Source organism: Panthera pardus, unplaced genomic scaffold, assembly GCF_024362965.1.
Source record: "Panthera pardus isolate Hobbes unplaced genomic scaffold, ASM2436296v1 HiC_scaffold_6, whole genome shotgun sequence".
Classification (NCBI taxonomy): domain Eukaryota; kingdom Metazoa; phylum Chordata; class Mammalia; order Carnivora; family Felidae; genus Panthera; species Panthera pardus.
In genome coordinates, this window is record NW_026526991.1 from 10,633,229 (window position 1) to 10,658,944 (window position 25,716).

At 47.0% G+C, this 25,716-nt stretch overlaps 1 protein-coding gene and 1 pseudogene across 1 annotated transcript; one reads left to right on the plus strand and one right to left on the minus strand.

Moving 5' to 3' along the window:
• The first annotated feature begins 5,272 nt into the window (after positions 1–5,272).
• ACR (acrosin) lies at positions 5,273–11,187 on the plus strand. Its single transcript, XM_053895443.1, has 5 exons — positions 5,273–5,372; positions 6,229–6,435; positions 6,638–6,921; positions 9,837–9,982; positions 10,529–11,187. Exons 1-5 carry the CDS (start codon positions 5,296–5,298, stop codon positions 11,084–11,086), a joined length of 1,272 nt encoding a protein of 423 aa, XP_053751418.1. The 5' UTR covers positions 5,273–5,295; the 3' UTR covers positions 11,087–11,187.
• A 9,986-nt stretch (positions 11,188–21,173) lies between these two features.
• Positions 21,174–22,412, minus strand: LOC109265294 (glucose 1,6-bisphosphate synthase-like; annotated as a pseudogene).
• Between the last annotated feature and the right edge of the window lie 3,304 nt (positions 22,413–25,716).

The window sequence follows — 25,716 nt, forward strand, 5'->3', positions numbered from 1 at the left end:
GCCGTCTCTCAGTTGCCTGTTCGAGGAGGTATTGGGAGCACAAACTGCTGTCCCCTGAATGGGACGAACCTCAGCCTTGACACGAGCATTCGGCCACATGCACTGGTGGCTCTCAGCCCTGTCTCAGTCTCCTTGTTGACCCCACGTCCCCATGCCAGCCTTCTCTTCGCATCTCTTCCGGACTCCTGCTGGGCCTCAGCTCATGCTTCCTGTCTGGAAGCTTTTCTCTCTGCCCGCCAGCTCACTGAGTGTAGCCCTCCTGAGGTAGGAGTCCAGTTGTCCTCTGTCCCCCTGCCCCACCTCCCCCACCGTGTCCATTTGTTTCTGAATTCTGTGAACCTTCTCATGTCTGTGCCTGCTGTCCTGCCCCCATGGCTACTGCCCTTGTCCGGGCTTTACTACCCCCCTACCCCGAGCTGACAGTCATGTGAGCAGCTGGCTGCTACCAGCCAATGATGTGGCAAGGCTAGTGTGGCACCGGGTGGGGCGTGGCCCACCCACAGGAAGGGCAGAGGCACCTTAAGGGTGGAAGAGAGGGTGAACCGTGTGGATGGATGGATATCTTCTCACAGAGTGGGCACAGGAGGCCCAGCGGGAGTTGGGAGAGGGCTCCCCAGGCATCAGTTACCTGACAGGGTCGTGGCAGGGGCAGTGCCTGCAGATCCTGGCCCCACTGGGTCAAGGTGGAGTGCAGATCTGACAGTAATAAACGTGGACCTTGACTTGGGTTATCGATGGTCAGGGGTGGGACCAGTGGGAGATACCACTGGAAAGTGTGAAGATCCCAGAGGGAGTGAAGTGGCTGGGAGACGGACAGACTCCGGTGTCTTCACCCAGAGGAGGTGGGGGCAGGCAGAGGTGCTTGGAGGGAGCAAGTGCAGGTCCGGCTGGCCTGGGAGGGAGGGTGAGGCCCTGTGAGGCTTGGACCTTGAGAGGCTTGCAGGCTATCTAGAAAGCCCCACAATTTCAAATTTTCAACTTTTTCAAAATTTTAGTTTTCATTTTCAAGTCAGAAACTGTGGTCAGCATACAGAAGAGGCCATGAAGGAAGTCAAGGAGTAAGGAACTGGGAGGGTCTAAATGTGGGGGCAGAGGTGGGACCCTGCCTGACTTGCTGTCTGCCTGAGCCAGGGTGTTGGGGGGCTGGTATCCTCTGCACGAGGAGCCCTGGGTCTCTCTGGGTCTGGGTCAGAGCTTGGGGTGAGTACAGCTTTTCAACAGAAGAGAGGAGGAGGAAGAGGAAGGCAACAAGCCTTCCATAGAAAGGGCATCACCCACTCTGGCTCCTAAGGGGTTTGGGGGAGAAAATGAATACCCCCCACCCTCATACCTCAGAAGACAAGTCAGAACCTTCAGTGCCTGCGAAGTTGGACTGGTCAGGGGAGCAGGGGTGGGAGTTCAGAAGCGAGGGGCAGGAATCAGGCTGCGGTAAGCAAGGGGGCATATGGGGGTGGGAAGGGAAGGAGGGAGGTGAGGTGGGGGGGGGATGGGGAAGCCCTCATCCTGCTCCCTGTGCTGGGAGCTTCATCTTGGCTTGAGTCAAGCCTCTAGTAGCCATTGGGACCCCCTTTTTTTAAATAAAAATTTTTAATGTTTATTTATTTTGAGAGAGAGAGAGAGAGTAGAGGAGGAGCAGAGAGAGAGGGAGACACAGAATCCGAAGCAGGCTCCAGGCTCCGAGCTGTCAGCACAGAACCCGATGTGGGGCTCGAACTCACGACCCATGAGATGATGACCTGAGCCGAAGTCAGATGCTTAACGGACTGAGCCACCCAGGCACTCCTGGGATCCCTTCCTCTGGCCCCAGACTCCTACCGTCTGGTACCTTCCTGCCTCTCTCCCTTGTGCTTTGGAACAACGTGGAGAAGTCACTCTTATTTGAGATGTTTGCTTTTTCCATTAGGGTTAATGACAGAATTAGACCTGGTAGGCCATGTTCCTATCCCTCATTACTGTGGCCATGGGGGCAGGTATGGACTGGCAGCCCCTTCTAAAATCAGGAGTGTTGCTCTGTGGAGTCAGATAGTAGTTGTCCTCTAGAATCTAGACATTGGGCCTTCAACTTTGTTACTGCATAACCCTAAATGTTTTGAAAAACTAGGTGCTACTTTTCATCTTGAATCTTATAACTAACATTTTCGTCATATGGTTAAATACCTGCAAAGGTTGTGATTTCTAGAAAATTGTACATATTAGCATTAAAATTAATGTTGACATCATTCCGTTAAATGATTCTCATGGACCTAAATACCATATCAATTTTATACCCATCAAAATCCTATAAAAACACCTGAATAGGTGTTTTCTTAAATAGTCAAAACTTCAATGATCACTTCTTGAATTCTTGCTGCAATGTCTTGAGGTATAATTCCAAAGCCTTTTTGGTTACTTTATCAGGCACAATCTGACACTTGGCTAAAATAAGTGAGGACTCCTAACCCTCAGTAGGTGAATTGTAACTTAGGTTTGTGAAATAGGACTTCCTGAACTTCAGGTAGAGGAGGAGAGACCACCTGATATGAAGGCTTAAAAAAAAAAAAAAAAAAGAAACTTAAACACAGGATCAGAGTCCTCCTGAAATCAGGTAGAAGAAATATGTTCTGTGACACTCAGGTCTGAGAAGTAAGAAATCCTAACAGTCGGGTAAAGTGCACAAGGGCCCTGAAACTCTCCTAGGAGAGATGACTCCCTACACTCAGGTAGAAAAGAGAGCGCCCCACTGACATGCAGGGGGCAGTGATAAAAATCTTGTGATACTCACATAGTTGATGTTATTGAGACCCAATTACATTCCTCTAGGGGAAAGAAAACCTGTTGCTTGTCAGGAAGGTAAATAATGCATATCAAAACTCAAGTGGAATCATTCTGCCACTAATTGGGGGGATATGGCCTTGTCACTCCCTGCTAAACAAAGATAAGATGCCCTGGGCCAGTGTTAGAAGACGGAGGAGGAACAGGAAAGTATTTCCCAGAGAAGGCACTTTGAGACTGGAAAACCAAGCAGGCCACTACATACTGTTTACTCTGAGTTTGTTTGTTTTTGTTAAGATTTAATTTTGAGTAAGCTCTACACCCAGCATGGGGCTTGAACTCACAACCCTGAGATCAAGAGTCACACGTTCTACTGACTGAGTCAGCCAGGCACCCCTGTTTACAGAGTTTTATTCAGGTGGATTGGGCAGAGAATGACTGCATAGTTGAAAGATTTCATAAGATGAGGCACATGCAGAAGGGCAGTAGTGAGATTGCACCTAATGGACAGCCGACCTTTAATTAGCTCTTGTGTCACCACCTGTGCCTCGGCAAGGGGAAAGACTATGTTATCTCCAACAGGTTCTTGGGGGAGGGGGTGAAAACAAGCCTCCCCCCATCCTGGCCTTGGCAGGCATTCCTAAGGTGTGTATATCAATCTCCAAGGTGCCCGGAACACATAGCCCCAAGGGAGGTCACTGAGCAAACAGGAACAAGATGGAGGGCCAGAGATGGAGTCAGTATTGTCAGCAACCCTAACCCAGTAATAGGAGAGGGAAGATCTTCTGACCTGCAAGAAGAGTAGACTTGGGGACACTCGTGTATAGAAAATGAGAGCTTCTTGACAATTGGGTAGTGAGATGAGATGTCTGGACAATTGTCTAGTGGAAACGAGACATCTGACAATTAGGGAGAAGAGATGGAAACACTGGACGTGCAGGTAGGGAAGGCAAGGCCTTGTTACACTCGAGTAGGGAAGAGGAGACCCCTTGGTTGCTAAGAGAAAAGAGCTGGAACCTCCAGACATAGCAGAAGAGGTGAGAGACAAGATCTCCTGACTCTCAGGTGGAGGAGAGCTCCAGATGCCCTGGAAGGAGACAGGAAACCTTCAGGTAGTCAGAGAGTTGAGACGAGAATATCAGATATTCACAGAGCAAAGGAGACCTTGTGATATTCAGGTAGAGAAGATGAAAGCTCATGACTTTTAGGGAGGGAGGGAGACCTCCTGGCAGCCAGGTGGAGGACAGGAGAGTTCCTGGCACTTGAGTATGGCAGGCGAACCCTCAGGGCGCTCACAGTGGTGAGATGTACTTCCTGAGCCTCAGATAGGGGATATAGGACCTCTTGGTTCTCAGGTGGAGAAGATGCACAAAGTGACACTCAGGCGGTCCAGACGAGGCCTTTGGCCTTGAGATGGAAGAAGAGAGACATCCTCACATGCAGGAAGAAGAGATGACAGCTCCTGATACTCTGGTAGGATGTTCAAGACCTGCTGGACATTCAGTTGAGGGGGATGTGACCTCCTGAAAGTTACGTGAGATGAGAAGGTATGACATTCATATTTACAGGAATAAAGATCATCTGGAAATCTGAAAACCCTTAATACTCAGGACACGAGGTGTCCCGACACTCGGGTAGGAGAGGTGCACCCTCCGGACATTCAGATTGACTAGTGGAGAACTTACACTCAGGTCGAGGATGGGAGACTGCCCTTCATGCAGGTAGAGATGTGATCTCTCACACTCTTACAGAAGAGGTGAAACGTGTTAACACGCAGGTGTGTGAGGTGAGCCTTTGTCACCTCTGGTAGGTGAGACACAGTCTCCTGACAATCAGAAGAAATGAAACTTTCTGATATTCAGTTAAGTGTAATGAGAGTTCTTTACACTCAAGTATAGGAGACACACCTTGTTGCACGTAGGTCCCAGAGGGGAGGCCTGGAGACACTCAGGTAGGAAACACCAGAGCTTGTGATACTCAGGAATGAATAGAAAGGTGGGCTTTGAAGTGCTGAATTAAGGAAATTCAGAATGGCTCTCTGAAAAGTGTGCTGATAGCATGTTCTTGGAAGAGGAAAGACAGTTTTCCCCACACAGTGTTAAGGATCGATTAATCTGACCTGATTAACCTGACCCCTTGTAACCACTGACATGCGCCATCTTGACACAGAGGGACAGAGCTGCCCTTCAATCCATGTTTGGAACAGGAAATGTGCTTACAGCCTGCATGAGGGGCAGACCCCGAGCTTGCACAAAGCTAGAACCTCAGATGATATGGGACCTCAGAAGGGTAACTCGGAATGAAGATCCTGGCCTTGGGACAGAGGGAGGGGGCTGCACCCAGGAGTCGGGGGCTGGGGGGGCGGAACCTGAACAGGAAGTTGGGAACTCCTCTGAGCCTGAACCAGTTAAGCTAAAGGGCTCCTGCCTGGCCTGATGCCTGATGCCTGGGGGGGTGGGGGTGGGAGGTCACACTGCTGATTGGTCAGGAGGCCACAGGGCTTTGTGAAGTCGCTAGGGTTCCAGGCCAGGCTGGGGCAGGAGGATGGTGGAGATGCTGCCAACTGCCATCCTGCTGGTCTTGGCTGTGTGTGTGGTTGCCAAAGATAACGCCACGTGTGAGTAAGTGTCAGGGACACCTTTGGGGTGTGTGTGGAGAGAGTGTCTTCTGAATAGTAAGCCCCACCCAGACTCTCCGTCCAGGGCGAGGGAGGAGGCCAAGCGCGGGCCTTAGTCGTTCCTGGGTCTCACAGGTGTGACCTACACCCCCGACTCAGACCGTCCTTGTTCCCAGCTTCATCAGCCCATGGGCCCCAGGGCTGACCCCTGGGTTCCTGTGGCTCCCACAGCACAGACACTGGGACCTCTTCCTCACCTGGAGACTGGCCTCACTGCCTCTGGAACATCAAGTCTTACTTTTTAGGAGGCCTTTTATTCCCACAGATACTGAGGTGTCCCCACCTGTGTATGACTCCTAAGGCCCCAGGATACCATCGCGCCATGCCTCTGGGATCCCCCCTCCAACTTAGACTCCTACAGCCTCCAAGATACCCCCAAACTATTGTGGCCTCTCCCCGGCTCCCAGAATTCCTGTCCCTGGACCCCCGCGGCTCCCCATACCTGGGGCCACTGGACCTGCGTTGGCTACTCTGCCTCCTCTGCCACCACCCACCCCTGCCTTGCAGCCTCGACACCTCTAGCCTCCCCGTCTGCCTAGGGATCTCCTACATTTCTAGGGCCCTTACTGTCTGTCCTGCTTCCCGTGGCCCTTTCTTTCCCCCAAACCATTTCCCGGACGCTGTGGTTCCTGGACTCGCCACCACCCGACAGCGCTTCTCCTCAGCATCGTCCCCCCTGGACTCTACCTACTCTGGGCCACCCCACTTTCAGCAGACCCCTAGCCTTACCTCCCCCATTGTGCAGGTAGGACAGGCTGGACCTGTTCTCGGTTTGAACCGTGCCCCTGGTCTCTCCTCAGTGGCCCCTGTGGGTTACGGTTCAGGCAGAACCCACAAGGGAGTGTCCGTATCGTCGGAGGGCAGGATGCGGCACTCGGGGCTTGGCCCTGGATGGTCAGCCTCCAGGTCTTCACTTCCCACAACAACCGAAGGTACCACGCGTGCGGAGGCACCCTGCTGAACTCCCACTGGTTGCTGACGGCTGCTCACTGCTTCGGTTCCAAAAAGTACGTGTGGGAACGCGTGGAGGGAGGTCTTCAGGAAGGCTGTTCTGGGGCAGGGACTTTCCCCAGAGCTCTCTGTGCAGCCTCCCGGGCCTAGTGGCGACCAGACCTTTGACAGGGGAGGGCTCTGAGGGTCACCATCACCAGAGGTTTCTGTCGAGCCAGTCCCTACTGAGGATAACCTGGCTTGCCTCTGTGCCCACAGAAAAGTATATGACTGGAGACTGATTTTTGGAGCAAGGGAAATTGTGTATGGGAGCGATAAACCAGTGAAGCCGCCTCAACAGGAGAGATATGTCGAGAAAATCATCATCCATGAGAAATACGTCCCCAGTTTAGAGTACAATGACATTGCCCTCTTGAAGATCACCCCTCCAGTTCCATGTGGGCAGTTCATCGGATCCGGCTGCCTGCCCCAATTTAGGGCAGGCCCACCCAGAGTCTCCCAGGCCTGCTGGGTGGCTGGCTGGGGATTCTTAAGAGAGAATGGTGAGTATGGAGGGGGCTCTCAAGGGGGGACACTGCTGGTCATTCTCTTGGTGGTCTCTGAGGGGAAGGGGTAATATGTGCTGCCTGGTGGAGTGACCCCCAGGCCCCACCAGAGTCCTGTAAGTAGGTTCCGTTTTATAGCTGGAGAAACTGTTCAAAGCCTCACAGCTTATGACTAGTGTGGTCGCCGAAGGGAAGGCTGAACTCAGGCACAGGAGAACCTTGGTGCTCTTAGCACGGGGTCTGGCCTGTGTCTGTATCTGGGGCCTGGAGCCTAGCTGCTGCATTCTGGAAGCGGGTGCTCCTGAAACTTGGAGAAGAGCTCTGGATAGGGTCTTGTGGCTGTGGGCCAGTCCCTCTCCTCTCTGGCCCTCCATTTCCCCATCTGTGAATGGAAGGGGCCGGTCACGTGGTCTCTGAGCTCTGAGCCCCCTGAGCCCAGCCCTCCTGGTCCTGATCAGTGCACCTCTCCTCCCCACCCTTGGTGGTCACAATGCCAGAACCCGCCCTGCCCTTTGGAGTTACTTCGTTTTCACTGTAGGAGAGATTTTTTGCAGGTCGGCAGTGGGCAGCAAGGGTTTGACCAGCAGGTTAGGCCTTTCGGGTTTCCAAAGGTGGTCTCGTGGACATCTTTACCCAGTCACACTGGGGATGTGAAACAAGACTGAAATCTCTTGTGTCCCTTGATAATGGAAGATCGAGGGCTCGCAATTCAAGGCGCTGCAGTCGTTTCGAGTCGCAAGTCAGGCCTTCGTGGTGACAGAACCTTGGTAGTTTCAGGGTGCTCCCTGTCACTCTTCTTTCTCAAGGCTGGTTCCGCTCTCGGGCAGGTTTGCTGTCCGTTCTGTCCCTCAGGGAAGGGCTTCTCTTCCCAGGCACCCTAGCTTTCACTGGCCTCTGCTGGCCCGTGGCCTTCTCTCCCTGGCCCGGGGTGTCAACCTCTGTCTGGCTGTTGATGTCCATGGCTCTGCCGTGGCCTCTAGAGCATTCTTTTTTTCCCACTCACCGGCCTACCCTGCTCTGCCCACCCACTTGGACACGGGCACAGCAGTCCGGGGTTCTTGCTGTCCCTGGGGGGACTGATCTCAGGGTTCCCATCTACACCCCCACCCCCAGCCTCACCTTTGCTATCCTTTTGCTCGAAAGGATTCTAGGCTCCCAGCTACACCCTGGACATCATGCAAAGTCTCTTTTGTTCTAGAATTCCCCTCAACGTAATGGGTTTTCTATCATTTTTTGGTGAACGCTCCCCCACCGCCAAGACCAAGTCTTAAAGAAATCTCCAGCCTCCAAAGTTCTGTGACATTCCTTCAGACCTTTCTTTTTCTATGTCCTCCTTGAACCCATACGCTCTGGGGCTGAAAGGGCACTTTGGGGGTGGTCTTCCTTTTCTACTGAATTTTGAATGCTTGCAGACCTTTTTAGCATTTTTCCTGTAAAGCCAAGGTGTCGGGATTGAGAACCCCCTTTCTGTTTCAGGACACCTGGCTCTTGACAATGAATCTTGTGGCTGTCCAGACTCTGTAGGCTGTGGCATAGATTTAAAAGGTCACCTTAGGGGTGCCTGGGTGGCTCAGTCGGTTAAGCGTCCGACTTTGGCTCAGGTCACGATCTCACGGTTTGTGAGTTCGAGCCCCACGTCGGGCTCTGTGCTGACAGCTCGGAGCCTGGAGCCTGCTTCAGATTCTGTGCCTCCCTCTCTCTCTGCCTCTCCCCCACTTGTGCTCTGTCTCTCTCTCTCTCAAAATTAGGTAAAAAATGTAAAAAAAAAAAAAAAAAGCTCACCTTAAATGAGCAGGCTTCTTGTGGCAATTTCAGTGTCACCCCTGTCTCAGGGACGGGGCACATACAACACTCTCACTGCTGCTTGGATGGTACACAAAGCTGAGCTAAAGGGACCCAAAACATGTTCAAAGCCACACAGACGCACATTCAGCTGTTTTCCGGGTGCCTACTGTGTGCCTAGCTCCCCCCCCCCCCCCGCCCTTGCTGCATGTGGCTCTGGCTTCACGTTGGCCTGCATCGCCATGTTCCAGGTCTGACTGCCACCTCGCCACCTGTATGCAGGCAATTTCAGACTCCCCCACCAGGCGGTGGCTGGGCTGTGGGTGATGCTGTAGGGGGGCCCTTCTGTTTGTGGGGGCCACTGGTGAAGGGGGAATGGCTGCACCTATTCTTGAGCTCTGTCTAAGCCAGATGCGAGGTTGGCTGATTGAGGCATCGCCTGGGCTGGACCTTCCTTAGCCCGAAGGTCATGATGGAGCATCTGGGGCTGTAAAGGAAGTTCTGACTTGACTTCAGGTCATTCCAACCGCCTACGCCCCTGACAGGTCTGTCTGTGTGTGGACACGACCCCACAGCTCTTCCCTTTATAGAATCTCCTCAAAGCAGAAGGGAGGCACGCGGGAGGGACTCCTCCCGTCCACAGCTGAGCAGAGGCATCCCGGGTGAAAAGCAGGGAGTGTGACCCAGAGCTGTGCTATGGGGGATGAGACGTGTGTCTTGGGCTTAAGTGTAGAGGAAAACCTTGGTCTGAATCCCGGCCTCACCACTTCCCTGCCAGGACGAAGTGGAGGAAAGGCGAGTCACAGCCCTCCACGCAGGGGGTTGCTGTGGGCTGTAAATGAGGTGACACACTCTGGCTGTTAATCTGCCCTCAGCACACACAGCCCTGGAGCCGCATCTGCATCTACCGACTGCACACGCCCACCTGCACCCCACACCCTGCCTGCTCTTCTCCTCGGGGTTATATGAGGAGAGGCCAGGGGCATTCGCTCCCACGGGTTTAATGGTTTTATTTCATGGGTTTAATCAGAGCATTTGGGGGCGATGGGGTTCTGTGGGGGGGGACGGGGCAGGGCTTTCCCAGCACATGTCTGTGCTCGCTGACCACTGAGCCAGGCGCCTGGCTGCAGCCTACAGGACGTCACCTACACTGCAGGAGGCGCGCGTGAACCTCATCGATCTCGACTTATGTAACTCCACCCAGTGGTACAACGGGCGCATCCGGTCCACCAACGTGTGCGCGGGGTACCCTGAAGGCAAGATTGACACCTGCCAGGTAACTCCCCTCAGGTGCCCACTTCCAGCCGACCTCTTGTTTGAGTCCCTCTTGTTTAGCTACACTACCGCTAGGGCCCTGCTCCAGTGACCCCTTCCCTGGCCCCATCTTCCAGCAGCGAGGGTGGGGAGAGACACTAACCTGCTGCCCCTACAGAGGACCAGCCGCCACACCGAGAGCTTATTCTGCCATGGCACAGGGGTCAAACCACCCAACTGCCACCCCTGAAGAGAATGCTTGCCTCTCTTCGCCAGAAATCAAAACCTCCCAATCCACGTGTACACAAGCCAATGTATGCGTGAAGCCACATGCATGGACGCATGGGTCGCTTACTCCCTCCTCACTGGAAGGAAACCCACGACAATCCATACCCTTCTCACATTCCAACCGAAGATGTTGGTACCAACTCAAAGTTTGCCACAACCACTGTGTTCATGGCAGCAGGAAGTCATGTGATCCAGAGACTGTCCTTCCAGAGCCTATGGCCCTTCTGGGCAGGGGAAAAGTGGCTCAGGCAGAGAGTGACTCTTGTGTCCTTCTGGGCAGGGGGACAGCGGCGGTCCTCTCATGTGCAGAGACAACGTGGCAAATACCTATGTGGTCGTGGGAGTTACAAGCTGGGGGGTAGGCTGTGCCCGAGCTAAGCGCCCTGGAGTCTACACGGCCACCTGGCCCTATCTGAACTGGATTGCCTCCAAGATCGGTTCTAATGTCTTGCACATGGCTCAAGTGCCCACCCCTCCCCCTCCCACTACTCCAGCACCCCCAGTCAGACGCCCCTCTTCCCACCCTTCTGCTCGCCCTCCTTGGTACTTCCAACGCCCTGTTCAACCACTTCCCGCGCATCCCCCTGCATCTCAACCTCGACCCCGACCCCAACCCAAACCCCCAGCCCCATCCCTGCCTCCACCCCCACCCCCGCCTCCATCCCCATCCCCACCCCCTCCCGCACCCCCACCTATCACTAAACCTCCCCAAGTGCTTTCTTTTGCCAAGCGGCTACAGCAACTCATAGAGATCTTGAAGGGGAAGACCTTTTCTAGCGCAAAGGGGTATTATGAAATGGAGACCACAGACCTCCCCGAACTGACGGCTGCTTCCTGATCCAACCCCATTCCCAACAGACCCAGTGAGCCCTTCACTCTTGAGAAAAAAAAAGATGAAATAAATAACTATAACTATAACTATAAATACATATCCATGAAGAGATGCTTTCTGGAGTTCTTCCTACCTGCCCTCTCCAACTCAGTCCAAACCCTCCCACATCAAATCTATCCTTCCTCTTTCACCCTCCAACAAGGTGGACTTGCTTATATGTTAACATCAGTTGTGGTTTTTTAAATCTTGATTTTTATCTTTATTTTTATAAAGCCTTTTTTTTTTTTTTTTTTTTGAGAGAGAGAGAGAGCACAAGCAGGGGAGGGGCGGAGAGAGAGGAAGACAGAGGATCTGAAGTGGCTCTGTGTTGACAGCAGTGAGCCTGATGTGGGGCTCGAACTCACGAACCATGAGATCATGACCTGAGCTGAAGTTGGGTGCTCAACCAAGTGAGCCACCCAGGTGCCCCTAAATCTTGATTTTTAAAGTTGGAACAAGGTGACCTGGGGCCATAGGCCAGTTATGGTCTTTATTTCACACTCAGTGTCTCTGTATATTAAATTAGTAGGGGTGGGTGCTGGCAGTACTCCTGTGAGCTGAACTGATTCAGAAGGAGGGGTGTGCATCTGAATCCATTGGAAGAATGACCCCAATCTGAAGTTTTGTAGAGTGGCCGACCAGTGCTCAGTCTGCATGGCCGACCCCAGGCAGGAGTCTGCCCTCAACCAGAATTGCTCATGTCCATTTGTAAATCCTGAGAAAGATCTTGATGGGCTCAGGTCAACTGCCTACTCTGGTCTGGGCATAAACCAAACCTAAATGCTGGATTAACCACTTGAGAATTAAAGATGGCAAGCTCCAAGGGTGCCTGGGTGGCTCAGTAGGTTAAGTGTCCAATCTTGACTTTGGCTCAGGTCATGATCTCATGTTCATGGGTTTGAGCCCCGTGTCGGGCTCTGTGCTGACAGTGAAGAGCCTGCTTGGGATTCTCTCTCTCTGTCTCTCTCTCCCCCTCCCCTGCTTGCTCTCTCTCTCTCTCTCTCTCTCTCTCTCAAAACATATAAAAGTAAGCTTAAAAAGAGAAAAGATGGCAGGCCCCAGAAAGAAACCCTCTTGGCTCCTGGCTGGGCAGTTGCTGCAAGAAGCATCCATTCTCTTCTCTGTTCACCAAACTGTGCACGTTTCATGTGCGAGATGGTCCCATGTGCTGGTTGCAAAGACAGATGGCAGAAGGTGCAGGAGCATGAGGGAGGAACCTGGGGTGAGGAAGACCAAGGACCCTGTCCTCTTCCTGCTGGGGCGGCAACAGAGACGGATGAAGCAGCACGCGTCTTCATTTTCAGGATTCATCAGTCTGACTGGGTTCAAACAAACACCCTGCTTTACCCCTCCTCAGCTGTGTGGCCTTGGGAATATGGCCAGAGGGTTGTGTGACAATGAAATTAGGACAGATAGGAAGCATTCAGAGCAGAGTTGACACGCTGTAAATGCTGTAATTTAGAGCCAACTGGCGAGGAGATGCTGGGTAACCTCCTGTTTATCTGCAGAGGCGCTCTGGTGCATACCATCTGCACACTCATGATCCCTGAAATGCTAGGCTACAAAGGAAAGCTTGCAAATTGGTCTGGGTGGCCCATAGCTCTGTAGTGTAGCAATGTTTGATTAAATTAAAACCCCACATTTTATCTGCCTTGGCTAAGAACTGACATTGCTAAGATTGTCCATTATTCTTTTTGTTGGCTTTGGTCTGTCTCTTCTAAAGCCAGTTTCTTACTCTCCCTACTGGGTGCATAAGCTTTGTACCCTGGTGTCAGATGCTAGATATCCTCTAAACACTGAATAAAACTCAGAGTCAGTCACACAGCGAGACAGAAACCAAGCTATGGGCCACGTGATCCAGAACAGAAACAGTCATGGCAGCAGCTCCGGACCTGCCCTCACCCTTCCTGGGCAGTCCTGAATCCTGAGCCAGAGCCCCGTGGATCTGCAGGTGGGAGTGGTGGGGCAAGGTGTGCTCAGGCTAGGGAATGGGGGTGGGTGTGGAGGGCTTGGGACAAGTTTGGAGGAGCTACAGTACCAGTGGTTTCCTTCCACCTTCAGATCATCCCTCCTCCTCAGAGCCTCCCGGGATCCAGAACACATTCTTCTGGCACTCTCTCTTCTTCTTTTTTTTTAAGCATTTATTTTTTTTATTATTTTTTAAAAATTTACAGCCAAGTTAGTTAGCATCTAGTCTAACAATGATTTCAGGAGTAGATTCCTTAATGCCCCTTACCCATTTAGCCCATCCCTGCTCCCACACCCCCTCCAGTAACCCTCTGTTTGTTCTCCTTATTTAAGAGTCTCTTATGTTTTGTCCCCCTCCCTGTTTTTATATTCTTTTTGCTTCCCTTCCCTTATGTTCATCTGTTCTGTGTCTTAAAGTCCTCACATGAGTGAAGCCATATGATACTTGTCTTTCTCTAATTTCACGTAGCATAATACCCTCTAGTTCCATCCACGTAGTTGCACATGGCAAGATTTCATTCTTTTTGATTGCCGAGTAATACTCCATTATATATATATATATATATATATATATATATATACACACACACACCACATAGTCTATATCCATTCATCCATCGATGGACATTTGGGCTCTTTATATACTTTGGCTGTTGTTGATAGTGCTGCTATAAACATTGGAGTACGTGTGTCCCTTCGAAACAGCATACCTGTATCCCTTGGATAAATACCTCATAGTGCAGTTGCTGGGTCGTAGAGTAGTTCTTACTTTTTTGCGGCACCTCCATACTGTTTTCCAGAGTGGCTGTACCCGTTTACATTCCCACCAGCAGCGCAAAAGAGATCCTCTTTCTCCGGATCCCCGCCAACATCTGCTGTTGCCTGAGTTGTTAGTGTTCGCTATTCTGACAGGAGTGAGGTGGTATCTCATTGTGGTTTTGATTTGTATTTCCCTGATGATGAGTGATGTGGAGCATTTTTTCATGTGTCGGTTGGCCATCTGGATGTCTTCTTTGGAGAAATTTCTACTCATGTCTTTTGCTCATTTCTTCACTGGATTATTTGTTTTTTGGGTGTTGAGTTTGATAAGTTCTTCATAGGTTTTGGATACTAACCCTATATCTGATATGTCTTTGCAAATATCTTCTCTCATTCCATTGGTTGTCTTTTAGTTTTGCTGATTGTTTCCTTTGATGTCCAGAAGCTTTTTATTTTGACGAGGTTCCAATAGTTCATTTTTGCTTTTGTTTCCCTTGCCTCTGGAGACGTGTTGAGTAAGAAGTTGCTGTGGCCAAGATCAAAGAGGTTGTTGCCTGCTTTCTCCTTGACAATTTTGATGGCTTCCTGTCTCACACTTAGGTCTTTTGCCCATTTTGAGTTTATTTTTGTGTATGGTGTAAGAAAGTGGTCCAGGTTCATTCTTTTGCATGTCGCTGTCCAGTTTTCCCAGCACCACTTGCTGAAGAGACTGTCTTTATTCCATTGGATATTCTTTCCTGCTTTGTCAAAGATTAGTTGGCCATATGTTTGTGGGTCCATTTCTGGGTTCTCTACTCTGTTCCATTGATTTGAGTGTCTGTTTTTGTGCCAATGCACTCTCTCTTCTTTACACACTCGAATCCTCATCCCTCTCTCCTCATTGGGCCTGTCATCTGTCGCTGACACTTGGGTCTCCTCCCTGGAGAGACAGAGCCTATGCTTGGGGAACACTCGTGGGAGGCCATGGATTGGGTAGAACCTGCAGAATCCACGTGATGGTTTCTCGTGTATCTTCTGGAAACTTTCCATGCCCATGAATATATTTGTATATAATCTAATCCCCTTATTCGCTGTTTATGCTAGTCTGACTTCCTTTTTCATGTAGCAAATTAGGCATATTTCCATCTTAGCACATAGGGCCCCACCTCCTCTAAATTATGTTCTGCAGTAGGGCTCCACATTTCCTTCCTGGGAGGGAATATCTAGCCTTCCGCTTTAGCCTTCCCTCAATGTGCCCATTTCCTCATATGTAAGCCAACACTGGTTTATATCAAACTGATGTTTGCAAAACTAACAGATGTTCTAATTTACATTTTAAAAATTATGAATGAATTTGTTTATAAGTGAAGTGAGGCTCTTCTGATAGCCTTCATGTCCCTGTGGATATTGTAACCTTGAAACGGCTCCCAGATCCCGGAGCAGGTACTGCTGCACAGAGATGGAAAGAACAGGGGAGAAACACACAGGCTGCATGATGAGCCAGCACCAGAGGGCATCAGGGCATCTGAGGGATACGCTCACTGCTTCCTTGTAGGGTGGTTAGGCAAATGATAAGTATTTTTAAAGAATAGAATTCATACTGAATTTTATTGCTAAGAACAGTAACAAAGTGATTTGACAGTGGCTAAATCTGTGCACATGGTAAAACCCTGACTCCTGAGCGTTCGGCGGGGGGGGGGGGGGGGGGGGGGGTAGACGTACAATAATGAATGTAGGTACAAGAGCTAATTGTGAATTTGATACATACATGAAATTTTATATTTTCAAGGAAAAAAATAATCCCAATGAATATAATTTTGGTAAATTAAAAAATTTTTAAAAATTCTTTTGCATTGATTTATTTTTGAGAGACAGAGTGAGACGGTGTGAGAGTGGGGGAGGGGCAGATAGAAGGAGACACAGAATCCGAAGCAGGCTCCAGGCTCTGAACAAGCTGTCAGCACAGAGCCCCACATGGGGCTCGAACCCACAAACTGTAAAATCATGACCCGACCTGAAGTCTGACACTCAACCGACTGAGCCACCCAGGAACCCCTAATTTTGGTAAATTTTAAGTGGAAGCAGAAAAAATGGAGGTAGTTCATTCTTTTTTAAAAGTTTATTTATTTTGAGAGAGAGAGAGAGAGAGAGAGAATCCCAAGCAGGCTGTGCACCATCAGCACAGAGCCTGACCTGGGGCTCGAACTCCAAATCATGAGATCATGATCTGAGCCAAAATCAAGAGTCAGACACTCAACTGACTGAGCCACTCAGGCTTCCCAGTAGTTCATCTTTAATGTGTAGAAAACTGATCAAGAAACAGAAATCAGCTTAATGCAGTTTTCTGCAGAAAGTACTCTTGGACCAAGAATCATCAGTGACCTGCTTCTAGTCACTATAGTTGAGCCCATATACATCTCTTGGGTAAATACTCGGTGCAATGGCTGGGTAGTATGTCGGTGTGAATTTTGACATATGAATGCACCCAGGGCACCAGCACCACAGTCAATATAGTGAACCTGCCCATCGCTCTGAAGGCTCCCTTCTGGCGTTCTGTCATCACTGCAGCCCCACTGGCCCAAGCAACTTCTGATCTGTCTCTCTCATTGTGTATTCATTTGCATTAAAAAATTATAAATGCAATCATACAGTGACTGCCCTTTTTTTGTCTAGCTTCTTTCATTCAGTGCAATCATTTTGAGATTTGTCTCTGTGGCAGTGTGTTCCAGCAGTTTCCTGGTCACTGATGAGTGCTCCACTGTGTGGCTGAACCACAATTTGTTGTTCTGTTCACCAGGCGATGGACTTTCAGCTGTTCACAGTTTTTGGCCATTGCAAATAAAGGAGCTATGAGCATTTGTACACAAGTCTTTGTGTGGCCATATGCTTTCATATCTCTTGGCTAAGTACTTATGTGCTGGATCATGTGGTAGGTGTGTGGTTAGCATTTTTTTTTTAAAGATTTTTTAAAAATTTTTTTACATTGATTTATTTTTGAGAAACAGAGTGGGACAAAGTGTGCGCAGGGGAGGGGCAGAGAGAGAAGGAGACACAGAATCTGAAGCAGGCTCCAGGCTCTGAGCAAGCGGTCAGCACAGAGCCCGATGTGGGGCTCGAACTCACAAACTGTGAGATCACGACCTGAGCCGAAGTCGGACGCTCAACCGACTGAGCCACCCAGGCGCCCCTGGTTAGCATTTTTAAAAATTGCCAAAACGTGTTTTCAAGGTGGTTGCCATATTCTACACCCCCATCAGCTGTGTCTGAGAGTCTGTACCTTTAACGCCTCGCCAAAACTTGGTGTGCTTGGTCTTCTCATTTTAGCCATTCTTATAGGTTGTGTGGTAATATGTCATTTGTGGGTTTCCCCCACAAATGTAGTTTATAAGTAAGTTTGAAGTATTATCAGTGAGGCAATAGGGCAAGAATATTTGACAGTAGCAAAATGTGGGAGGGCACCTAGGGAAAGAAGGAAGCAGAGAGAAAAAGGCATAAAATTAAATTTGTCCAAATAGAATTTAAGTTTTTCAAGCATCATAAACATCAATGGAAAACATGTGAAGGGCACACGATAGCGACAGCCGTGAAGTTTCGCCGTTAAGATCCTGCTAACGTCTTTGCTGCATCAGTTCCAGGGGAGGCCTGATGAAGAAGCTGGCGGTCTGCCTCCCATGTAAAGATATTCCAGTTTCCAACCCCGCAGAGCCTCCCTGAGGGAGAGCAACACTTTGTGTTGAAAACAAAGTCCTCAGGGCACCTGGCTAAGCTCAGTGTAGAGTGTGCCACTCTTGATCTTGGGGTCCCGAGTTCAAGCCCCATGTTGGGCATAGAGATTACTTTAAAAAAATTCAAAACAAAAACAAAAACAAGCAACAATAAACAAACACACGCAAGTCAACAACTTAGCCACAGTTTATCCCCCACTTTTAGGGTGATGATAGGTTTGTCCTTCACAAGAAGCATTTCCTGTGCTGCCTTATTGACCTTTCTATTGTTCGTTTAGTTCCAATGTATGCTTTGGTCTTGCTCCGCAAAGTCTTTCCTTCTCCCCAAAGCTCTAGGAAATCCCAGTTTTGATCTGCATGCTCAGTGAGAATTCATTCATTTCCATGATATTTTCATAAAGAAGAAGATAAACAGTGCAGAGAGAGCCCAGGGCTGGGACCTAAATTGGCCCTAAATCCTCCTGCGTGGCTTGAGCTGTTGCTCAATTGACCTTGTTAGGCAAGTGTGTGCCAGTGTGTCAGATTCATGCTACATATCAGCCCAGACAGATCCCGGAGTGTGGTTAGGGTAAAATGATTCTTCAGGCTATATACTTCAGGAATATTTATAAAATTTAACCTAATTCTGGGTTTTTAAATTTGTGAGATAAGAATCCAAGCTTCAATAATTTTCACCTCGATTAAGATGACTTAACTGCTGCATTATAGTAAAGCAGTTAAAGTGTTCTTGCCGTACAGAATGGGATCGTGAAGACGGCCTGGTCATGGTGATGTGGGGTCAGTGATGGTGAATGGGCTGTCCTACCGTTTCAGCTTCTACTTTGCTCTCCAGTCACCGAAACACTGTCTACTCACAGTAAATGTATATATTTTTCACACACACAGCTTGGTTCAGATTACTTTGTAGAATATAGGCCACTTTCAAAATTATAATCAACATTCCTAAAAGCAAACAAAACAAAACAAAACAAAACAAAAATTCTACACATTTCTTCTTCCAAAGCCTTTGAAAACGAACCTCAAACATTCCGAAAAGTGGTGCTCTGCATTTATGCAAGATGCAGCTATTAGAAAGTAAGGAAGGAGCAAATTAATAATTGTGGCAATACGATAATTTGAAAATTATACTTGGATCCTGTGAGTTCAACCAAATGTTAGCTTATGGCTGCATCAAACCAAGATTTAATGAACATTCTAATCAGTTTAAACTTTGTATTATTGCTCTTCTTTTAAGGAAATAAATTCTCTAATACCAGTGCCATATCCTCTAGGTAATTTGTTTAATGTGATTCTACCCAAGACTGGTGATTGTTACCTCCTAACTACGCCCCAAGTGCATAGGTACTCTGTGAGCTATACAGGACAGGATGCACTTTGGGAAGATTAGACCGCACTTCTCTGTAAAGTCTTGCTCAGAAGACCATAGAATGCACCCAAAGTGACCTTCCGGAATGTTTTTCCACACTAGAGGTGATAAATAGAACTCATGTGATCACAAATTCTTATAGAAGCCAGCAAATGTTAGAATAAACTGGCTCTTCAATTTAGTGTTTCATTAATACCTAAAATCTGTTTTTGTTTATTAGTAAAATTAGCATTACTTCATCTGACAAAAGAATAAATATACTTATAAAGGTATAACTCACAAGTTAGAATTTTAAATGGACTCAGAGCTTCTTAGATTCTTTTCTTAAATCAGCAAATCTCTCTGATGTAGAGGGGAAGCCCCTATGCAGTTTGACTTTCTTTAGCTGTCTAAGGATTAAATTAAATGCCTGATTCATATTCAATGCAGGACGCTGTTTCAGTTCACATCAGACCCTGAGAATTCACTGAGAAATCTGACAAGAGGGGTGTTGCCATTATTGTTTTGTTTAATGAATGGCATAATTGTAAATACATATAATGAACTTACACTGCACCAAGAGCATCTTTTTTTTGTTTATTTTGAGAGAGCATACACGTGCATGTGCGCGTGAGTGGGGGAGGGGCAGAGAGCGAGAAAGCGAGAGAGTGAGAGAGAGAGAGAGAGAAACAGAGAGAGAGAGAGAAACAGAGAGAGAGAGTCCCAAGCAGGCTCCGTGTTGTCAGCACTGAGACCGATGACTTGGGGCTCAATCTCATGACCATGAGATCATGATCATGAGATCATGACCTGTGCCGAAATCGAGGGTCGGATGCTCAACCGAGTGAGCCACCCGGGTGTCCCCGCACCAAGAGCATCTTTAACGGAGGTGCTGACGGCACATATTGTAACACTGTTTTAAACTACAAATGCTAAATACCTATTTCAAATACTCTAATTTGTAAATATCTGTGATGTAACAATGGCACTTTACCACAGTGAATGGGGAACAATGCCACTTTTTTTTTGCCCACTTTATGATTTAATTTCCTTAACCAACAATTACATTAACACTTATGTGCCTTTCAAAAATGTGCAATACACAATCACAAGACTATGGAACTAGGTTTAATTATACTTTAATTAGAAAACTCACTTTTGTATTCTTATGTTTCTGGTAAAGGAAGAACAAAGTGTTAACTATAATACTTCTAATGTAATGACTTTCGTTCAAGATTATGAAAAATTTGAATATTTTCCCTCAAGACCATTTCATTTCAAATTTATGCCGTTTGTTTAGTCACCTGACCAAAAAGAAAGGAAATAAAAGGAAACAAGATACTTGTCCAGATTAAATAGAGAATGCTAACAAGCATTCAATGCATAGCTTTCTTGGTTGATCTGCCCCACATACCAGTGCAAAGTACTGTCTCACTGGGGCACCAGAAAGGAAGACCCGATCGTCTCACTCTTCACTAGGCTCAAAAATTTTCATTAAAAAAAATTTTTTTTTTAATGTTTATTTTTTAGAGACAGAGCACGAGCTGGGTAGGGTCAGAGAGAGAGGGAGACATAGAATCCGAAACAGGCTCCAGGCTCTGAGCTGTCAGCACAGAGCCCGACGCGGGGCTCGAACTCATGAACCTGAGCTGATCATGACCTGATCATGCATGACCTGAGCTGAAGTCAGACCCTCAACCGACTGAGCCACCCAGGCACCCCTGGGTTCAAAAAATTTTAAATCAGAGCTTTACTAAGTTTCTTTAATCCTTCTTCCAATAAGGCACGGTCACTCTGGTCAGGAAATACCCACAGCTCTGATAGTACTTTATGTTTGGTTCTGTCCTGCTCATCCAAGCAGCAGCAACACAGCCCTTTTGAGAAGTAAAGGTAATCACCTGGCTGTTCTGATTTCTCAGGAGGCTGCTGCTGTCGTATCCAGTGCTAATGTCCTGTACCTGCACTATAACAAGTATCACACAGAATTGTGGATAGTCTTTTGGAGAATAAAAATTGTGAAACCTTTCAAATACGCTTTTGAGGTTAGTTGGAGCATAACACAAGAACTGAGAAGTCTTTTAAACTTTTTTTTTTAAAGGGGTGCCTGGGTGACTCAGTCAGTTAAGTGCCTGACTCTTGCTTTCAGCTCAGGTCATGATCTCGTGGTTCATGAGATTGAGCCCCTTGTGGGGGCTCTGCGCTGACAGTGCGGAGCCTGCTTGGGATTCTCTTTCTCTCTCTCTCTGCCCCTACCCTGCTTGTGTGCGCGCACGCTCTCTCTCTCTCAAAATAAATAAATAAACTTAAAAAAAGGAGTCTCTGAATTTGATAACCATATTTTCATAAACCTTAATCAGTTGCTGTTTCGATGTTGTGTTCATGGTTTCCAGGTATGATACGATCTTAGCAGCAACAATGGCTGTACTCACCCCATCTTTATGCAAAGGGAAGTTCCACATGGAAAACCAATGAACTAAAAGGACTTCTTTCCCATTTTCCAGGAGGCCTTCCCACCACCCACCCCTGTTTTACTGAGAAATAATTGGCATATGTTACTCTATACCTTTAAGGCATGCAGCACGATGGTTTGATTTGCAGCTATTGTGAAATGACTGCCAAGTAGATTCAACTAACATCCATCTTCTCATACGGATACAACAAAAAGAAAAGAAAAAAGGAAAGAAAGGAGAAACATGGTTTCCTTGTGATAAGAACCTTCAGACCCTCCCCTCTGTTAGCCTCCTGGCTGTGCACCACGCAGTTGCTTCCTTTTATTCTACTCCCAACCCACTTAAAACCTGCTAATGTTTCTTCACAACGAAACCCTTCTTTAGGTGCAGCTGGCTTCAGATTTTTGGAAGAGACTGTGGTGGTTAACATATACACATCCTTCACATCGGCATTTCTTGACTTAGTTTTCCTCCTGCAATCAAATGCCCATCCCCAGCCACCGACGTGAAAACTCTCCAGTGGCCGTCCTCCTCGAGTTCTGCCACTGCCGTCAGGGTCTGCAGCATTTAGCCGTAGACGAGTCTGGAACAAATCCTGGATTCAGGAATTGTAGGCTTAAAGCCAAACATGTGAAAGGCCACCTCCATGGTCACATCTGCCCCCGTGAAAAGATGCATGTATAGCATTTCAAGGTGGCCTTTGAATTCGACTCCCTGTGCAAACAGGTCTTTTTCAGACCCTTCATGTACCTCTTGCAAGTGTCCCACAGAGGATCTCTCTTCAGTGGGTTAGTACCCACTACATTTTCATTCCAGGGATTGTTGCAGGGCTCCACACAGTTTCCATACATTTCAGGATTTCTTTATCATGAGGAGCCGTGAACACCAGTTTCCTGATAACCCTTGTATATGTTGTCTTGCCTGCAGTTGTGAGAGGCACTCCTGGGCTGCATCTGACAGAAAAGGTGCAGGGGTTGTACTGAGGGAAGCAAGAGGCGGGGACAAGGGCAGCGGCGCAGCGAGCTGACCAAGTCTGTAGCTGCTAGTTGCTTGACACCGGTGTCCTACTGTCCTACGTTCCCAGGACGAAGTCCCTGTGAAGTCTTAGCAGCAGCCCTGAAGGCATTTGTGCATTCTGTTTGTGTTGGCGTTTCACTGTAAGGCCATTCATACAGCAAAACCCCGCCCCCATGGCAGAGTCAAGTCCTGAGGTTCTAGAAGTCATTTGGCGACAAAGATGATCTCGAAACATCTTGCTTACCCATGCCAGAGCAGATCTTCAATTTGCTCTTTTGTTTTGGGATTGTTCAGCGTTTTATTTAAAAGGGTACGATCCAGGAAGAGCCACGTGGAAGAGATGAATAGGGCAAAGTATGCGGGGGGACGCGCTGTGGAGATCTGTGCTCTCTCAGGCCCCCCACGCTCCCAGCACTGCTATGAACTCACCAACCTGGAAATCGCCCGGTTTCAATGTGCATTTCCCTAAAGACTAGTGATGTTAAGCATATTTTCATGTGTCTACTGCCATTCACATATCTTGTTTGGTGGTCTGTTCAAATTTTTGCTTTTTAAAAATTTTTTATGGTCTTTTTTTAGAGTTTTGAGAGTTCTTTTTATATGGTGCACATAAGTCCTCTATCACATACATGGTTTGTAAATACTTTCTCCCAGTCCGTGGCTTGTCTTTTAATTCTCTAAATAGTGTCTTTTTAAGAACAGAAGTTTTACATTTTGATTAAGTACATTTAATCAATATGTTCTTTTGTAGAGCATTCTTTTTTAGAAATTTATTTATTTTGAGAGAGAGCACATGTGCAGGCGAGGATAGTAGTGGCAGAGAGAGGGGGAGAGAGAGAATCTCACGCAGGCTCCGTGCTCAGCGTGGAGCCCAACACGGGGCTCGATCTCATGAACTGTGAGATCATGACCCGAGCCGAAATCAAGTCAGATGCTCAACTGACCGAGGCACCCAGGCACCTCTGTAGATCATTTTTTTTGCGTCATATATAAGAAATTTTTGCTTCATTCAAGGCCTCAAAGACTTTATTTCATGTTTTCTTTTGGAAGTTTTAGAGCTTTACGTTTTACATGTAGGTCTGTGGTCCATTTTGGGTTAATTTTTGTGTATGGCAAACTATGGATTGAAGTTCTTTTTTTGGTGTATGGATATCCAGTTGTTCCAGTGCCATGTGTAAAAAAGACTTCTTCCTCGAGTGAATTGCCTTTGTATCTCTGAAGAAAATCAGTTGTTCACGTATGTACGGTTCTACTCTGATCTATTAGTTTACCTTGATGCTGATATCACACTACCTTACTGAGTACAGCTTTACAAGAAGTCTTGAAATCAGGTAGTGTACATCTTCCAATTTTTTTTCAAAGCTGTTTTGGCTATTTTAGGTCCTCAGTATTTCCATATGACTTTTAGAATCACCTTATTGATTTATACAACGAATCCTGCTGAAGCCTTTATTGTGATTATGTTGAATCTATAGATCAGTTTGAGGAGACATGACATATCAACAATATCGAGTCCTCTGAATCATTAATGCAGTATGTCTTTCCAACAAAATTTATTTAAGACTTCTTTAATGTCCCTTAGCCATGTTTTGGTCTGAGTGTGCAGGGCTTTTTGTCAATATTTTGTCAAAGTTATTCCTAAGTATTTCACATTTTGATACTACTGTAAATGTAATTTTCAATTTTCAATTGTTCATTGCTAGTATATAGAAATATAATTATTTTTTGTGTGTATATTAATTATGCATCCTGAAACCTTGGTGCACTCACTTCTTAATTCTAGCAGCCTTTTTTTATTGATGTGTAGTTGACACATAATGTTACGTTAGTTTCAGGTATACAACATAAAGGTTGGACAAGCCTAGAAGTTATGCTGTCTCACCTAAATGTGAGACAGGAAACCATCAAAATCCTACAGGAGAAAACAGGCAGCAACCTCTTTGACCTCAGCCACAGCAACTTCTTATTGGACGTGTCTCAAGAGGCAAGGGAAATAAAAGCAAAAATGAACTATTGGTACCTTATCAACATAAAAATCTTCTGCATGATGAAGGAAACAATCAGCAAAACTAAAAGGCAACCAATGGAATAGGAGAGGATATTTGCAAATGATACATCGGATAAAGGGTTAGTATCCAAAATCTGTAAAGAACTTACCAAACTCAACAAACAAAAAACAAATAATCCAGTGAAGAAATGGGCAGAAGACATGAATAGACATTTTCCCAGAGAAGACATCCAGATGGCTAACAGACACATGAAAAGATGCTCAACATCACTTATCATCATGGAAATACAAATCAAAGCCACAATAAGATACATCCTCCCACCTGTCAGAATGGCTAAAATTAACAACTCAGACTTTGTGTTTTTTTAATGTTTATTTTTGAGAGAGAGAGAGAGAGAGAGAGAGAGAGAGAGAGAGAGAGAGAGAGGTGGGAGGGGGGAGGGGCAGAGAAAGAGGGGCACACGGAATCTGAAGCAGGCTCCAGGTTCCTAGCTGTCAGCACAGAGCCCAATGTGGGGCTCAAACCCACAAGCTGCAGAGATCATAACCTGAGCGGAAGTTGGATGCTTAACCGACTGAGCCACCCAGGTACCCCTTTTTTGTTCATTTTTTTAAGACAAAGTAAAATGAGTGTTTTTTTCTATAAGTCTCATTTTTGGGTTGGGTAACACTTTTCATTCCTTTGTCAGAGTACATATTTTTATTCGTCAACATTTTTCTTGACTTAGGTTCTTCTTTCCTTTATTTTTTGATTCTTTCCTTTAAATGACTGTGTCAGTTTTTTTTCTCCCATGTAGAATATTTTACAACTATATTTACAGGACATTGAATCTTTGATACCATTTCATACTTTCACTGTATTAACATGATTATCATGCATATCTGTATTGTAGTTTTAGAGAAAAACCTTTGTTGTTAGGTTTCTTCAAGGTTTAAATAATACATAGCAGTTCACTTATATATCCAGTTTCTCAAAGAACACAGAATGCTTCTTTTGTCCCTGGGAAAACTATTTAAGAGCCAATTAAATTCTGAAATATTTAGGACGTTATTTATTTTAATGTAATCATATGTTCCTAAGCAAGTCTGAGCTGTTATAGGTGTGTATGCACTATAATTTATTGATCATTTAAGGAGAGGTTGTGCCTTGGAGGAAAGGCATAATAAACTTATAGTTAAATAATCTTCATACTAATACATTTTTCTTTGACTATACGATTTTTGATTCCTTGAGTCTTTTTGTTTGCATGGGCAGAAATTTGAGATCATTGCATATTTAGGAAGCTAAGGTCACAGATTGCTTTGGGCTCCTCAAACAGCTGATTGCATCAGTGTTCACATCAGTG

What these genes read in the sequence shown, in the direction of transcription:
- ACR (XM_053895443.1), top strand. Translation starts at nt 5,296, where the DNA reads ATGGTGGAGATGCTGCCAACTGCCATCCTGCTGGTCTTGGCTGTGTGT. An exon ending in AAAGATAACGCCACGTGTGA is followed by an intron (nt 5,373 to 6,228) that starts GTAAGTGTCAGG and finishes GTCTCTCCTCAG; the next exon opens with TGGCCCCTGTGGGTTACGGT. An exon ending in CACTGCTTCGGTTCCAAAAA is followed by an intron (nt 6,436 to 6,637) that starts GTACGTGTGGGA and finishes CTGTGCCCACAG; the next exon opens with AAAAGTATATGACTGGAGAC.